The 16,715-nt window shown below is 38.3% G+C and overlaps 1 protein-coding gene across 4 annotated transcripts in view; it reads right to left on the bottom strand.

Annotated features, from left to right (window-relative positions):
• The window catches only part of C5H7orf57 (chromosome 5 C7orf57 homolog), a 262,894-nt gene that overhangs the window by 58,071 nt on the left and 188,108 nt on the right, over positions 1 to 16,715 (bottom strand). For all 4 annotated transcript variants that reach the window (XM_075828556.1, XM_075828555.1, XM_075828554.1 and 1 more), the window contains exon 6: positions 5,849 to 5,973. In XM_075828556.1, the coding sequence (XP_075684671.1) occupies positions 5,849 to 5,973 (125 nt within the window). The remainder of the gene's footprint in view (positions 1 to 5,848; positions 5,974 to 16,715) is intronic.

The following is a 16,715-nucleotide window of genomic DNA, read 5'->3' as shown; positions in this document are numbered from 1 at the left end:
ACAACATCCACCTGCAACATCACAAAATAAATCTTTCCAATTAAAGATTTCATGAACTGTTCCACTAGTTCTGTAATATACCTTTTGGAATGCAGCTGTGGGCTTCAGTACATAGATAGAACCATACAGCCTCTAAGAACAAGAATAAATAAACATAGATCCAATACCATCAATCATTTTCTGAAACACAGTATTTCTAGACACCTCCACTTTGAACATGAGGGAGTTTTTTCAGTAAAAGTAACACCATTAGAACACATACCCAATACCTCCAATAATAGGTTCTCCACCCTAAAAAACCGTGAGGCGTACTGGATCTATAAATATCATAGTTTAAATCCGGAAGGATTGAATGAAACTATCAAGAATACTAATGACTTTTAAAAATCTACCCTGAAACATGTGTCATTCAAACACAACACAAAGGTTTTACTGTATAGGTAAGAAGGGGAAGTATGAATATAGTACTATGATCAATATTAATATTCAACGTAAACTGTACGTATGGTATACACTCCACTTGACAAGTTTTTGATCTAGACATCACCCATATAGGTCTTTTAAACAATATACCCTACATTTGGAATCCCCTTTACATACATATTGTTATACTTTAGCCCCAAATATCTGAGTACAATTAACTCAGGGAGTGCATGTAGTAGAAGCACGATATAAAAAACCCTGACCGTCTGCAATCTTATATTCTCATAATTCTATACACAACGAATATAATGAAACTGATAGTTTTTTTATTGAAATTTTAAAATGTATCTTATAGTAACAATTTTTTATGAGTTTTTTGTATGGAGAAATCCAAACGGTTTTTATACATTTTTTCTGATTTGATAAAAAAAAACAGTACTTCAAGTAATACAAAAAAACGGCTTTTGACATTGGCATTTTTTCAAAAGTATTATAAATATCTCTTTATGCCATCTAATCACAAATAATGAAAACCTTAATCTTAATCCCAAAATGTTCCTCTATCAAGGGATAACACGGTGAAAAGAGGATCACTATGGAACAAGACACAGATGCACCGCAACTAAATAGCAGGTTGCATACTGTAGATAACATACAAATAAACAAATGTCTTTATTTGTTATAATACTTTTTGCTCACATATGTGAATAAATATTATGATACTATGGCAACACTTTAACCCCTTCAGGACTGAGCCTGTTTTGGCCTTCAGGACGAAGCCGATTTTTCAAATCTGACATGTGTCACTTTATGTGGTAATAACTCCTGAATGCTTTTACCTATGCAAGCGATTCTGAGATTGTTTTCTCGTGACATATTGTACTTTGTTAGTGAAAAAATTTGGTTGAAAAATGCAATATTTATTTGTAAAAAACACCAAGATTTGGAGAAAATTTGCAAAAATTAGCATTTTTCTAAATTGTAATGTATCTGCTTGTAAAATAGATCGTAATACCACACAAAATAGTTACTAGTTAACATTTCCCATATGTCTACTTTAGTTTGCATCGTTTTTTTGAACACTCTTTTATTTTTCTAGGATGTTACAAGACTTAGAACTTTAGCAGCGATTTCTCATATTTTCAAGAAAATTTCAAAAGGCGATTTTTACAAGGACCAGTTCAGTTCTGAAGTGGCTTTGAGGGCCTTATATATTAGAAAGTCCCCATAAATCACCCCATTTTGAAAACTGCACCCCTCAAAGTATTCAAAACAGCATTCAGAAAGTGTATTATCCCTTTAGGCGTTTCACAGGAATTAAAGCAAAGTAGAGGTGAAAGTTACAAATTTCATTTTTTTTTTTACATAATTCATTTTTAATAAAAAAAATTCTATACCACAGACGGTTTTACCCGAGAAATGTAACTTATTATTGCCCAGATTCTGCAGTTTTTAGAAATACCCCACACGTGGCCCTAGTGTCCTAATTTACTGAAATACAGGCCTCAGAATCAAAGGAGCACCTAGTGGATTTTGGGGCCTCCTTTTTTTTAGCATATATTTTAGGTACCATGTCAGGTTTGAAGAGGTCTTGTGGGGCCAAAACAATAAAGACCCCCAAAAGTGACCTCATTTTGGAAACTACACCCCTCAGGGAATTTATCTATGGGAATAGTTAGCATTTTGAACCCACAGTTTTTTTGTTACATTTATTTGAATTAGTTTGTGAAGATGAAAATCTACTTTTTTTCTGAAAAAACTTAGAAATTCTTAATTTTTTCAAGGAATAAAAGAGAAAAAACACCCCAACATATGTTAAGCAATTTCTCCTGATTATAGCAATACCCCATATGTGGTCATAAACTGCTGTTTGGACCCACAGCAGGACTCAGAAGGGAAGGAGCACCATTTGGATTTTGACATTCTGATTTTGCTGGAATAGTTTTCAGTGCCATGTCGCGTTTGAAATGCACTGGAGGGAACAAAATAGTGGAAACCCCCGGAAAGTGACCCCATTTTGGAAACACTCATCAAGGAATTTTTCTAGGGGTAAAGTTAGCATTTTGATCCCACAGTTGTTTTGCTGAATTCATTGGAATTATTCTGTAAAGGTAAAAATCGACTTTTTTTTCTGAAAAAAGGTAGCCATTATTAATTTTTACAAGGAATAAAGGAGAAAAAGCACCCCAACATTTGTAAAACAATTTCTCCAGATTACGTAAATATGCCATATGTGGTAATAAACTGCTGTTTGGACCCACAGCAAGGCTTAGAAGGGAAGGAGCGCTATTTGGCTTTTAGAGGTCAAATTTAGCTGAAATTGTTTTGGGATGCCATGTCGCATTTGCAAAGTCCCTGAGAGGCCAAAACAGTGGAAACCCCCGCAAAAGTGGAAATTACACCACTTAAAGAATCTATCTAAGGATATAGTGGGCATTTAGACCCCACAAGTCTTTTGCAGGATTTATTAGAATTAGGCCGTGAAAACAAATATTTACATTTCTTCCACTAAAATGTTGCATTTTTTCAATTTTACAAAGGATAAAGGGGGAAAAAGCTGCCCAACATTTGTAAAGCAATTTCACCCGAGTACGGCTGTACCCCACGTGTGGTCATAAATGGTTTTTCATTAGAAAGTAATTAACCCTTTCTGGACTGATCCATTTTTTTCTTTTCCTTTTTAGTTTTTTCCTCCCCGCGTTCCAAGAGCCACAACTTTTTTATTTTTCAGTCAATAGAGCGGTGTGAGGGCTTATTTATTGTGGGACGAGCGGTCGTTTTTATTGGTACCATTTTTTGGTACATACAACTTTTTGAGCACTTTTTATTACATTTTTAGGTAGAGTGAAGGTGACCAAAAAAACGGCGATTTTGCCGTTTAAAATTCTTTATTTTTCACGTGAGACGCTCCATAAATCACCCCCCACACTAAGACATGCTATGTCGTGGTGCGTGAAGGGGTTAATGCGCAGCGCATAGTGCGGAGTGAAAATAAAAATTTTCCACTCATATGCCATTTTAGTGCACTACATGTTATGCCCAGTTTGTGCCACTGAAGACAAATACCTCATAAAATATTAACCGAGTTCTCCCGGGTATGGCGATGCCATATCTGTGGACGTAAATTGGTGTTTAGGCACGCTGCAGGGCTCAGAAGGGAGGGAGCGGCATTTGGAGCGCAGATGTAGCTTGGTAGTTGTTCTGTTTGGGGTTTTACTGGCGTTTCAGTTTATAATGTGGGGGCATATGTTATCTGTGCGGGGTACATCATGGTATAATAAGAGGGTATAATAATGCAGTAAATAAATAGTAATCCGCAGATATGTGGCCGGTATCGCACTTATAAATGGCGCCCGATCTTATCTGCTTTTGGACACTCTGAACATTTTGCATCGCCATATTCTGAGAGCCAGAACTTTATTTTTTCACCACCGGAGCTGTGTGAGGGTTTATTCTTTGCGGGACAATCTGTAGGTTTTCATTGGTACCATTTTGGGGTACGAGAAATTTTTTTGATCACGTTTTATTCCATTTTTTGGCAAGCAAGGTGACCAAAAACCATCAATTCTGACAATGTTTTTTATTCGTTTTTTTATGGCCTTCACCCTGGGCTATAAATGACCATTTTACTTTATTGTGCGGGTCGATACGATTACGCGATACCAGATGTATATAATTTTTTTTATGTTTTGCAACGTTTGTGCAATAAAATCACTTATTTATAAAATAAATAATTTTTTGTGTCACCATATTCTGAGAGCCATAACTTATTTTTCAGTCAAAAAAGCAGTGTAAGGGCTTGTTTTTTGCGGGACAGGATGTAGTTTGTATTGGTACCATTTTGGCGTACATGCGACTTTTTGATCACTTTTTATTGTATATTTTGGGAGGGTTGGTAACCAAAAATTTGTGACTCGGGCACTGTTTTTCGTTTATTTTTTTCGCGGTGTTCACTGTGCGGGAAAAATAATATTACAGTTTTATAGTTGGGGTTGTTACGAACGCGGCGATACCAAATATGTGTACTTTTTTTAATGTGTTCATTTTTTTCCTATAATAAAAGACTTATTATAGGAAAAAAGAGCATTCTTTGTTTATGTCACTTCTAACTTTTATTTTTACACTTTTTAAAAACATTTTTATTATCTTTTTTTTACTTGTCCCACTAGGGGACACTTAGACTTGCAGCTCCGATCGCTGCTAGAACACATTACACTACGCACGTAGTGTAATGTGTTCTAACTGTCATTGTGAAGTAACTGTCACACTGACAGGAAGCCTCGGAGGGACCGGCCGGAGGCTGCTCCTCCAAGGCTTCCGTACATGGCAACCCGGAGGTCATTGTCTGGCCTCTGGTTGCCATGATAAGGATTGCCAGCCCCCGCAAATGCATGTGGGGGGCTGCCGATCCGCTGTAAACCTCTTCAATGTGGTGATCGCAATCGACCACCGCATCGAAGAGGTTAATTGGAGATTTCAGCGGCGACAGGCCGCTGATCGGCAACGGGGAGATTAGGGCTTACACCCTGCACAGTTAACAGCCGCTGCGGTGTAGCGCCGCGCGGCGGTTAACTGTTAAAGCGCGGACGTAACTGCACGCCCAGGTGCGCGAAGTTACTGCTCACCTGGACGTGCATTTACGCCAAGGTGCGGGAAGGGGTTAAAGCATTAAAGTATAACAACTCAATAACGGCTAGAATGTGAAAAACATGACGCTAGAACAGAATGTACACAATCATGAATAAATGTATATGAATACATGTGAATAACATGTATTGTTTGTATAAACCATAATGTTTTCAACTTTGAAGCCACGAAGGATCTGTTATCCTGTAACGGCTCTTGATAATTTGTATGTAAATTGAAGTGTTGTGCACTAGTGTGTTCCCGGTCTTTTTACTGCAACTATTGTATACTGACCTGACGAAGGGACCAGTCCGGTCCAGAAACGCGTCGTCTTCTCAATAAAAGATCTCCTAGATCCTATGCACTTGACTCCGTTCCTGATCCTCTTCAGCCTGGCGCAGATACCCATAATTACACTGCATTTTTTCTCTTCACCTTCTGACTCTACCCCTGACCTGACATCAGACTCATTCGCAAACTTGGCAAACTTATTGGGGTGTTCCATATCAGGACTAGTGCCTTAATCTAAACTCACTGAATTTTAAGTAACACTTAAGACACTGCACACTTGAAACCAATGCACACTCCCACGCTCGCTCAGCTGCTTGTTTTTAATAGTTTTTGCCACTTAGCTGCTCTTTTCAGTAAGGTCTCTGGCTGCCATTAAGAAATGTATTTGTTATCCGTCCCATCTAATGCCAACCGTCCTTCTCGAATTACATATAATTTGTTTGGGATTTCGTCAGGTTTTACACATGGAATTAAAATAAAATGTTTTTTATAACTGCTCTATACTTACATAGGTGGAAAGAAACATTTTTTTCCAAGCTTGTCACTATTGAGTTTTGTTGAAGAAGGTCCTATTCCAGATGCAACCATAGTGTTATCGTTCATATACTTTGGATTTATTGCTGGCAGTTTTACCTGTATAAAAGATAAATAAATAAGGAGTGGTGCTGTTAATGGGGGGAAAAAAAGAAAAGGCATATTTTCTCATCTGAAATAACCCCTTCAATGATCAGGATTATATATATTTCTGTAGGTATTGTGACATTCAAATTTATCGTTAGTTGATATGTGAAATACTGGAACTACTTGCTGCAATTTGTAATACACAAATGATTCCAGAATGCAAAGCGGTTTCATCCTGAATTTCTCCCGTAGCAGTGTAAGCAGCCAGAATCTACAGGAGATACTGGTTTGTTACACTGCTAAGGCTATGTATCCCCTGCATTCAGCGGGAAATGCTCCCGGTGTAAATGCCAAAATGTATCCAGAGGGTATAATGGGCTGTACATATTTTAAGAGTGTAGTCGAAGGCCTTCTTCTGGGAGGTATGCATGGACAATCTTTTTTTTATTTATTGAAAATTGTGGTGGACGATGCTATTTAACACAGACGCATCCCGCAAAAAAAATATAGATTTTGTTTATTACAATAGAAGTCTATAGGCCAATGTATGCAGCTGTATGGTGATCACAAAAATAAAATTTAAATACGTAAATCTTTGTTTTTTCACTCAAAAGTTTGCCAAGCTTTTCCTCTCAGACAATCCTATGGGAATTATTCATTAGGGAGTCTTTAACCCCTTGGCACCATCTGCCGTACCTTCACGCCGCTGGAAGAAGCTGTGCCCATACCTTCCTCAGCGGGTGTCAGCTGTATGTTACAGCTGATACTCTGCTGCAATAGTCGGGATCGGAAGTTTAACCCTTCAGATGTTGCTGTCAATAGTGACCGCAGCATCTAAGTAATTTGACAGGGGAGGGGGCTCCATCTGTAACCCCTTTGGCGCCCCGCGATGTGATAAGAGGGTTGCCGATGTGCCTGAAGGGGGTTCCCAGGTCTGTGCATGGGCCCATTGAAATGCATGGGGCCGCAATTCACCCCCAGATTTGCGGTCGCAAAAATACGTCCGCATTAAAGAGGCTCTGTCACCAGTTTAGAACTTCCCTATCTCCTACCTAATCTAATAGGCGCTTTAATGTAGATAACTACGGTTTTGTTTTTTTAAACTTTTATTTTTTAGTTATGAACATTTTAAGATTTATGCAAATTTGTTCTTACTGCCCAACTGGGCGTTTTTTTTTTACTTTTCACCAAGTGGGCGCTGTAAAGAGAAGTGTAGGACGCTGACCAATCAGCGTCATACACTTCTCTTCATTCCAGCCCAGCTTCATCCACGACACTGCGTGATCTTGCGAGATCACGCTGTGACGTCACTTCCTGCCGCAGGTCCTTCACCTAAGCGATGGAAGAGTGAACAGGCATCGCCTCCAGCTGTGCCAGGACGTTTATCCAAATCTGCAGCGGCTGGAGGCGATGTCTGTTCAGTCTTCCATCGCTCCGGTGAAGGACTCGCGGGATGAAGTGATGTCACAGAATGATCTCGCAAGATCACGCTGTGCTGTAAATCAAGCTGGGCTGGAATGAAGAGAAGTGTATGACGCCGATTGGTCTGCCTCATACACTTTTCCTTACAACGCCCACTTGGTGAAAAGTAATAAAATGCCCAGATGGGCATTAAGAACCAATTTGCATAGATCTTAAAATGTTCGTAACTTGGACAAAAATACACGTTTTTTAAAAAGAAACCAGTAGTTATCTACATTAAAGCGCCTAAAAGATTAGGTAGGAGACAGGGCACTTATAAACTGGTGACAGAGCCTCCAATGTCCAAAACTTGTAGTTAAAGTGTTTTTCCCACCTCAGACATTTATGGTATATCCATGGGATGTACCATATACATGGGATATGCCATAAAGCTCTAGGACCCGCATCTATCACTAAAATGCACTTATCGCCTGACCCCTGTTCTGACTGGCGAGGTCGAGAATAAAGGAAAAGGTGGCAGCGTATTCCACTAGGCGGGACTGGGGTCGGAGGACCCCCATTCTGCAGAGAGGTGTGGAACAGAGCTAGGACCCGCATCTATCAGACATTTATGACATACCCCGTGGGGCTTCAAAGGAGACGGTCAGTACTGCGATATACTGCAATACATTAGTATTGCAGTATATTATGATAGAAATCGATGTTTCAAATGGAGAAGTTAAATCCTGCATTCAAATCCTAGTGTTGCGGATTTTGCTGCAGATTTAGTTTAAACTAAAAAAAAAAGCAGTATATGCACCATACCAATTTCCTGGCGCACCCATGGTGACTCTTCCCTGTTCCCAGGACAGTCTCTGTCTACCGGACCCCAGTAATGACTAGTCGACTCGACAATCACAATCTGCAGCGATCACGTGTCGACAGAGATTGGTGAACAAAGTCCAGCGGGAGGCGGGGAGAAGGAAAGGGCGCACCAGGGGATTGATAAGGTATTTTATTTATTTTTTCCGAAAAAAGGAAATCAGCAAGCAAATCTGCGCTATTTGCCGCTGCAGATTGCTTGTGGATTCTTGGACGGATTTAATGTGAAAAAAACCAGAAGCAAATCTGACCTAGTGTGGACCCACACTAAGTGCTCATACAACTGCAAAGTTGTGTGCACCAATCCAGTATTGTGGGAACTTCATGTACTGCCATATGGCGCCTTTGTGAGGTACTGCTTTTAGAGAAGAATACCTTTGTAATATGGCATATTTAGCTGCATGCCCAAAAAATTTTTGTTCACAGATTCTGCGTGAATCCTTCATAAAACAAACCTTCTAGTAGTATGGGCCCATATGACTATGAACGCGGGATTAGGGATCTGTACAACATGGATCCATAATGTGGCTGTGTGACTGAGGCCTAAACCAAATTAAGATATATATATATATATATATATATATATATATATATATATATATAAAAAAATATATATCCATATAATATATACATATAAACAATATATACAAAGAGAAATCCTGCAGCATTCCTATATGAAAAAAAATGGTGGTTTATTCAGTCAACAAAAAGCGGCAGAACAGGACCTTTATCAAGCATAAGTGACACATCAAATACTAAAGACATATAGGGCAAATGTTCATTTGCGTAATTAATCTCATTAAAATACAAATAAAGTGCATAGTGAAAAAAAAAAAAAAACATAAACATGTGATTACGGTATCCGTCAAAATATAAAGTTGATACATAAAGTGCATGTGTTTATGTCAGAAAGGTTTTATTTTAAATTTATGCTTATGTGATGGAGACCAACGTGTTGAATATGTTATCAAGTGTGAGGGTGGTGGGCAGTCTCCATTTTCTATTCTTTATATGATGTGTGTCATTTTGTGCAGCGGCCACCTTGTCTGGAGTACTCATCTGGTTTCTTTCATAATGAATAAGAAAATCATTGTTCCTTTAACCCCTTAAGGACTGAGCCTGTTTTGGCATTAAAGGCATGGTGTCGCCCCAAAAACATGTTTTTTTTTTAAAATTTAAACATTTAGTGTGTGGGTGATAAAACATTGTTCAAATTTTTTTTATTTTTTTCGCGAGTCAGGAAATATTATAAATTTTTTCAAATTTATAATACTACCCATTTTTGGTCACTAGATGGAGCTGTTTGGAGCTAGTTCCCAAAATTGCAGCATTGCAACATTGGGTTAAAAGCTATCGCTCTAGTGAGCGCTCAGCATCCCCCCCTCCTTTATCCTGGCTAGTGCCGGGATAAACGAGGGGTTTGAAAGGTTTAACCTGCTACACTGTGCGTCGCCATTTTTTGAGGTAACCCACAGTGTAGTAGGTTTACATGCAGTAGTAAACACACACAAACACTAACATACATTGAAATCGCTTACCTGCTCCTGCCGCCGCGGCCCGTCCGCTCCCTTTGCTGCCGCTGTTCCATGTGCACTTGTCCGGAAGCCGCGACCGGAAGTAGTAATATTACTGTCCGGCCGCGACTTCCGGTCCACAGGAAAATGGCGCCGGACGGCGCCAATTTCGAATAGGACTGTGTGGGAGCGGCGCATGCGCAGTTCCCACACAGACGCCGTACACGGCAGTCAATGGGACGGGAGCCGTTCGCAGTCCCTATGGGACTGTGGCTGCCGTATTCCATGTCTGTGTGTGTCGTTAATCGACACACACAGAAATGGAACAAAAAATGGCAGCCCCCATAGGGAAAAAAAAGTGTGAAAATAAGAAACAGTAAAACACAAACACACAAATGAAAATAAACGTTTATATTAAGGCACTAACATCTTTAACATATTAATAAAATATTTGTGATGACACTGTTCCTTTAAGGACACAGCCTATTTTTTCAAATCTGACATGTGTCACTTTATGTGGTAATAACTCCAGAATGCTTTTAGCTATCCAAGCGATTGTGAGATGGTTTTCTCGTGACACATTGGACTTTATGTTACTGGCAAAATTTGCTCGATACATTAAGTATTTAATTGTGAAAAACACCAAAATTTAGCGAAAAATTGCAAAAATTTGCATTTTTCAAAATTTATATGTATCTGCTTGTAAGACAGATAGTAATACCACACAAAATTGTTGCTAATTAACATCACCCATATGTCTACTTTAGATTGGCATCGTTTTTTTGAACATCCTTTTATTTTTCTATGACATCACAAGGCTTAGAACTTTAGCAGCAATTTCTCACATTTTCAAGAAAATGTCAAAAGGCTATTTTTAAAGGGGCCAGTTCAGTTGTGAAGTGGATTTTAGGGCCTTATATATTAGAAACCCTCGATAAGTCACCCCATTTTCAAAACTTCACCCCTCAAAGTATTCAAAACAGCATTTAGAAAGTTTCTTAACCCTTTAGATGTTTCACAGGAATTAAGGCAAAGTAGATGTGAAATGTTCAAATTTCTTTTTTTTTTTTGCAGAAATTCATTTTTCATCTATTTTTTTTGTAACACAGAAGTTTTTACCAGAGAAACGCAACTCAATATCTATTGCCCAGATTCTGCAGTTTTTAGAAACTCCCCACATGTGGCCCTAGTGCACTTATTGACTGAAGCACCGGCCTCAGAAGCAAAGGAGCACCTAGAGGATTTTGGGCCTCCTTTTTATTAGAAAATATTTTAGGCTCCATGTCGGGTCTGAAAGGCTCTTGCGGCGCCAAAACAGTGGAAATCCCTCAAAAGTGACCCCATTTTGGAAACTATACCCCTTGAGGAAATTATCTAGGGGTATAGTGAGCATTTTGACCGCACAGGTTTTTTGCAGAAATTATTGGAATTAGGCCGTGAAAATGAAAATCTACATTCTTTCAAAGAAAATGTAGGTTTAACTATTTTTTTCTAATTTCCACAAGAACTAAAAGGAGAAAATGCACCACTACTTTTGTAAAGCAATTTCTCCCGAGTAAAACAATACCCCACATGTGGTAATAAAACGGTTGTTTGGACACACGGCGGAGCTTAGAAGGGAAAGAGCGGCATTTGGCTTTTGGAGCACAAATTTAGCACGTCGTATTTGCAAAGCCCCTGAGGGGCCAAAACAGTGAAAACACCAAAAAAGTGACTCCATTTAGGAAACTACACCATCTAGGGGTGTAGTGAGCATTTTGAACCCACAGGGGCTTCATAGATTTTATTAGAATTGATCCAGGAGATAGGGAGATAAAAAATGGAATATCCAAGGGCGCAGCTGTACTGGAAATTGCTTTTATTTGTACAACAACAACAACGTGTTTCCAGGCCGTACCGGCCTCTTCGTCAGGTTAGGTACAAGTGTTAGGTCTATTCATGATGACTGTGCATTTATAGCTGGCCTAGGAATCAATACCGGGTTAGGTTACAGGTCAAAGGTCAATTGTGTAAGCAAGGTACGGCAGTGAGGTATAAAAATTATTCATTTAAAAACAAAACAGTTTTTCATTCATATTAAAGGTATAGACAAAGATACAAAACAAGGATCGTAGGTTCAAAAATATGAATAAGCATTTTTTACAGAATGATAATAATATAAAAATAATAATAATAATAAATAAAACAATGATTAAAAAACATTAATGACAATATGTATAAAAGTATGTATAAAAAGATCATAGATGCATTTCAAGTGGAATGTCTCCGCAGTGTGTTTATTCGTTAGTTGTAGTATGAAGTTTTTTATTATTGTTTTGTATTTTCAATTTAAAACATCGTTCATTCCAAACTGTCAGTGGTGTGTATCATCGTCATGGTGATATGACGCTCCTAGGTATGAGTCATATTAGCAAAGTGCGGTAATGAAGTGTGTAAGTTGTTCCCTATCAGAGAGCAGACCCGTTTTACATTAATATTCAAAATTTGTGCAAAAAGATAGAATAAGCATCTTATATATAATCATGGAAGAAGTGATTTAGAAACATGTAGAAATATATGTAGAAATATATACAAAAGCCTATTAGAGCTGGAGCATCTTTGAAATGTGTATTTATTCAATGGGGGTGTTTATTTTTTGTTTATATGTACTTCAAATGCTTGGTGCTTATATTTTAGAGTATCGTTCTTTCAGAGCTGTCAGTGGTGTATATCGTTGTCATGGTGATGTGACGCTCCTGGGTATGAGTCATTCATGCAGAGAGTGCTGCTGCCGACTCAGAGAAGGGAGCCGTGCAGTTCGAGGAAGATTGATCGGAACAAGAATACACAGCAGCCACGGGTGAGAGAATTGCCTGTATTATAGCGCACAAATGTTGGTATATTCGTTTGTATATATATATAGGATGATTCCTATATATGTTGCTCTTAGGGTTGTAAAAAGGGAGTTACATAATGGTCTCTGTTACTTCATTGAGACCTGTTGGTTTTAATATCTTGAGTTTATACATCCAGAAGATTTCTCTTCTGCAAAGAGTATTGTAACGGTCTCTTTGGTTTTCCTTAATGTGATCGATCGGGGTGATGGTAAAGCAGTTAAAATCACTATCATGTGCTAGTGTGCAATGTCTGGATATACTGTGGAGTAAAAATTTATTTTTGCAGTTGGATCTATGTTTGTTTAATCGACAATGTAAGGGTTGGATTGTTCTTCCCACGTACTGAACTCCACATTTACAGTTTATGAGATAAATCACGAATTTTGACTGACAGTTTAAGTTTTCATTGATGTTAAATACTTTTCCTGTTTGTTGAGACCGGAAAGTGTGTGTTTTATCAGTAATCGATTGACAGCACAGGCACCTAGTTGTTCCGCATTTAAAGCTGCCTATTTCAGATGATTGATTCTGTTGTTGTATTTTCCGTTTAGATTTGTCTTTTATTCCTGAGAGGTTCACTCTACTTGGGGCTAGGATGTTTTTAATAGTTCTCGCTCTTCTGAAAGTAGTTGTAGCTTTTGCTGGTAGAATTTTCTGAAGAAAGGGATCAGTTTGGAGTACATGCCAGTGTTTGTTGAGAATGTCTCCTATTCTTTTGTATGATGTATTGTATTGTGTAATGAAATTAAAACCAAAGTTCATAGTTGTTTTGCTATGTTCTTGTGTGGTTATTTGGTCACTAGTAGATGGTTGTGGAAGACAGTCCTCCTGGTTGAGAATTTCAGTTTTTTTATAGGCATCAGTTAAAAGTGTGTTTGGATAGCCTTTCTCCTTAAAGCGTTTGTATAATATTCGACTCTGTTTCTTGAAATCTGTTTTAACGGGTCTGCTCTCTGATAGGGAACAACTTACACACTTCATTACCGCACTTTGCTAATATGACTCATACCTAGGAGCGTCATATCACCATGACGATGATACACACCACTGACAGTTTGGAATGAACGATGTTTTAAATTGAAAATACAAAACAATAATAAAAAACTTCATACTACAACTAACGAATAAACACACTGCGGATACATTCCACTTGAAATGCATCTATGATCTTTTTATACATACTTTTATACATATTGTCATTAATGTTTTTTAATCATTGTTTTATTTATTATTATTATTTTTATATTATTATCATTCTGTAAAAAATGCTTATTCATATTTTTGAACCTACGATCCTTGTTTTGTATCTTTGTCTATACCTTTAATATGAATGAAAAACTGTTTTGGTTTTAAATGAATACTTTTTATACCTCACTGCCGTACCTTGCTTACACAATTGACCTTTGACCTGTAACCTAACCCGGTATTGATTCCTAGGCCAGCTATAAATGCACAGTCATCATGAATAGACCTAACACTTGTACCTAACCTGACGAAGAGGCCGGTACGGCCTTGAAACACATTGTTGTTGTTGTTGTACAAATAAAAGCAATTTCCAGTACAGCTGCGCACCTCGGATATTCCATTTTTTATCTCCCTATCTCCTGGATCTACATAGTGGATTTTTACCAATCTTCAAACCGGAATTTGGGCTGCAACTGTCTCTACCTAAGTATAACTTGGACACGCACCTTGGGATGTTATGCTCCGAGCATAACAACATCAGGTCAGCACAATTGACCACTTTTTCCTTTTGTTCTAACCCAATACAGGCTCATGCACTATGTGCGCTTTGTTTCCTTTTTCCCTATAGCGTGTTTATTAGAATTGGGCAGTGAAGATAAAAAAAAATCCTTTTTTTCCAATAAGACGTAGCTTTAGCTCAAAATTTTTCATTTTCTCAACAAACAAAGGAATAAAAGAACCCCAACATTTGTAAATCAACTTCTCTGGAGTACGGCAATACCCCATTTGTGGTCATAAACTGCTGTTTGGGCATACGGCAAGGATCAGAAGAGAAGGAGCGCCATTTGGCTTTTGGAGCACAGATTTTGCTGGATTGGTTTCTTGACACCATGTCACTTTTGCAAAGCTCCTAAGGTACCAGTACAGTGGAAACTCCCCAAAAGTGACTCCATTCACGAAACTACACCCCTTGAGGAATCCATCTAGGGGTGTAGTGAGCATTTTGACCCCACAGGTGTTTCATAGATTTTATTAGAATTGGGCAGTGAAAATAAAAAAATCCTTTTTCTTCAATAAGACGTAGTTTTAGCGGTTTCATATTTTCAACAAATAAATGAAAAAAAGCACCGCAACACTTGTAAAAAAACTTCTCCTGTGTACGGCAATACCACATATGTGGTCATAAACTGATGTTTGGGCACAGAGTAGGGCTCAGAAGGGAAGGAGCGCCATTTGGCTTTTGGAGTACAGATTTTGCTGGATTGGTTTCTGGTTGCTATGTCGCATTTTCAAAGTCCTTGTGGGACCAAAACAGTGGAAACCCCCCAGAAGTGACCCCATTTTGGAAACTACACCCCTCAAGGTATTCCCCTAGGGGTGTAGTGAGCATATTAACCCCACAGGTGATTGGCAGAAATTGGTGTGCACTCGATGTTGCAGAGTGAAAATGGTTTTTCAATAGATATGCCAATATGTGGCGCCCAGCTTGTGCCACTGGAGACACACACCCCAAAAATTGTTAAAAGGGTTCTCCCGGGTATGGCGATGCCATATATGTGGAAGTAAACTGCTGTTTGGGCACACTGTAGGGTTCAGAAGGGAGGTAGCGCCATTTGGCTTTTGGAGCATGGATTTTGCTTGTAGTAGTTTTGTTTTGAGTCTTACTGGTGTTTCCGTTTATAATGTAGGGGTACATGTAAGGCGGGCGGAGTATATAAGGGGCATAGTCAGGTGGTATAGTGGGGTAAAAAAAAACAAAATAATCCATAGATGTGTGTTATGCTGTGACACAATCCTTTCTGCACAGGCCGGTGTCGCACTGATAAATGGTCTTTACTTATTCCCCTTTTGGTCCACACTCGGGATCTTTGCAGTTTGAGGAATTTTGCTGGGAAGTGTTGTCCTGGTATAATACGGGCACCGTCGCTTCCAGCGGATATGTTTGGGCCCACCCCTTCCTGGTTCCCTAATTTTAGGGGCCTTGATAATTTGCCACTTGAAACAGAAGCAATGTTCCCCTCGGGTCAGCACAACTGCATATTTTTTCTTTCCTGACTTATTGGAGCCATAACTAATTTTATTTTTTCATAGGTGTAGTGGTATGAGGGCTGGTTTGTTGTGGGACGAGCTGTAGCTTTTATTGGTACCATTTTGTACATGCAACTTTTTGATCACTTGTTATCCTTTTTTTTTTGGGAGGCAAGGTGACCAAAAAACAGCAATTCTGGCATATTTTATTAGTTTTTTTTATACAGCGTTCACCACGCATTATAAATGACATGTTCACGTTATTCTGCTGGTCAGTCCGATTCCGGTAATACCTAATTTATAGCACTTTTTATGTTTTACAACTTTTTGCACAATAAAATAAAACTTTTGTTAAGAGAATGGATTTTTTCTATCGCCAAGTTGTAAGAGCCATAACGGTTTTAAATTTTTCATCGATGGAGCTGTATGAGGGCTTGTTTTTAGCGAGACGAGTTATAGTTTTTATAGGTACCATTTTTAGGCACATGCGACTTTTTGATCACTTTTTATTTCAATTTTTGGAAGACAAAGTGACCAAAAAAATAGCAATTATGTCAGTATTTTTTAGTTTTTTTTTTACGGCGTTCACTGTGCGGAATAAATAACATAATATTTTTATGGTTAATGTCGTTACGGTCGCAGCGATACCAAATATGTATGGCTTTATTATTTTTTTCAATAATAAATGACTTGATAAGGGAAAAAGGGCGATTGTGTTTTGTGTTATTATTTGAAACTTTTATTGTATTTTTTAAAACTTTTATTTTTAGTTTTTTTACACTTTTTTTTACACTTTTCTTTAGTCCCAGTAGGGGGCTTGAAGGTCTTACTGTTTGTTTGATGTTGTAATACATTGCACTACCTATGT

Source organism: Rhinoderma darwinii, chromosome 5 (assembly GCF_050947455.1).
Source record: "Rhinoderma darwinii isolate aRhiDar2 chromosome 5, aRhiDar2.hap1, whole genome shotgun sequence".
Classification (NCBI taxonomy): Eukaryota; Metazoa; Chordata; class Amphibia; order Anura; family Rhinodermatidae; genus Rhinoderma; species Rhinoderma darwinii.
Note: the sequence above shows the minus strand (reverse complement) of the source record. Positions and strands in the feature narration are given on the sequence as shown.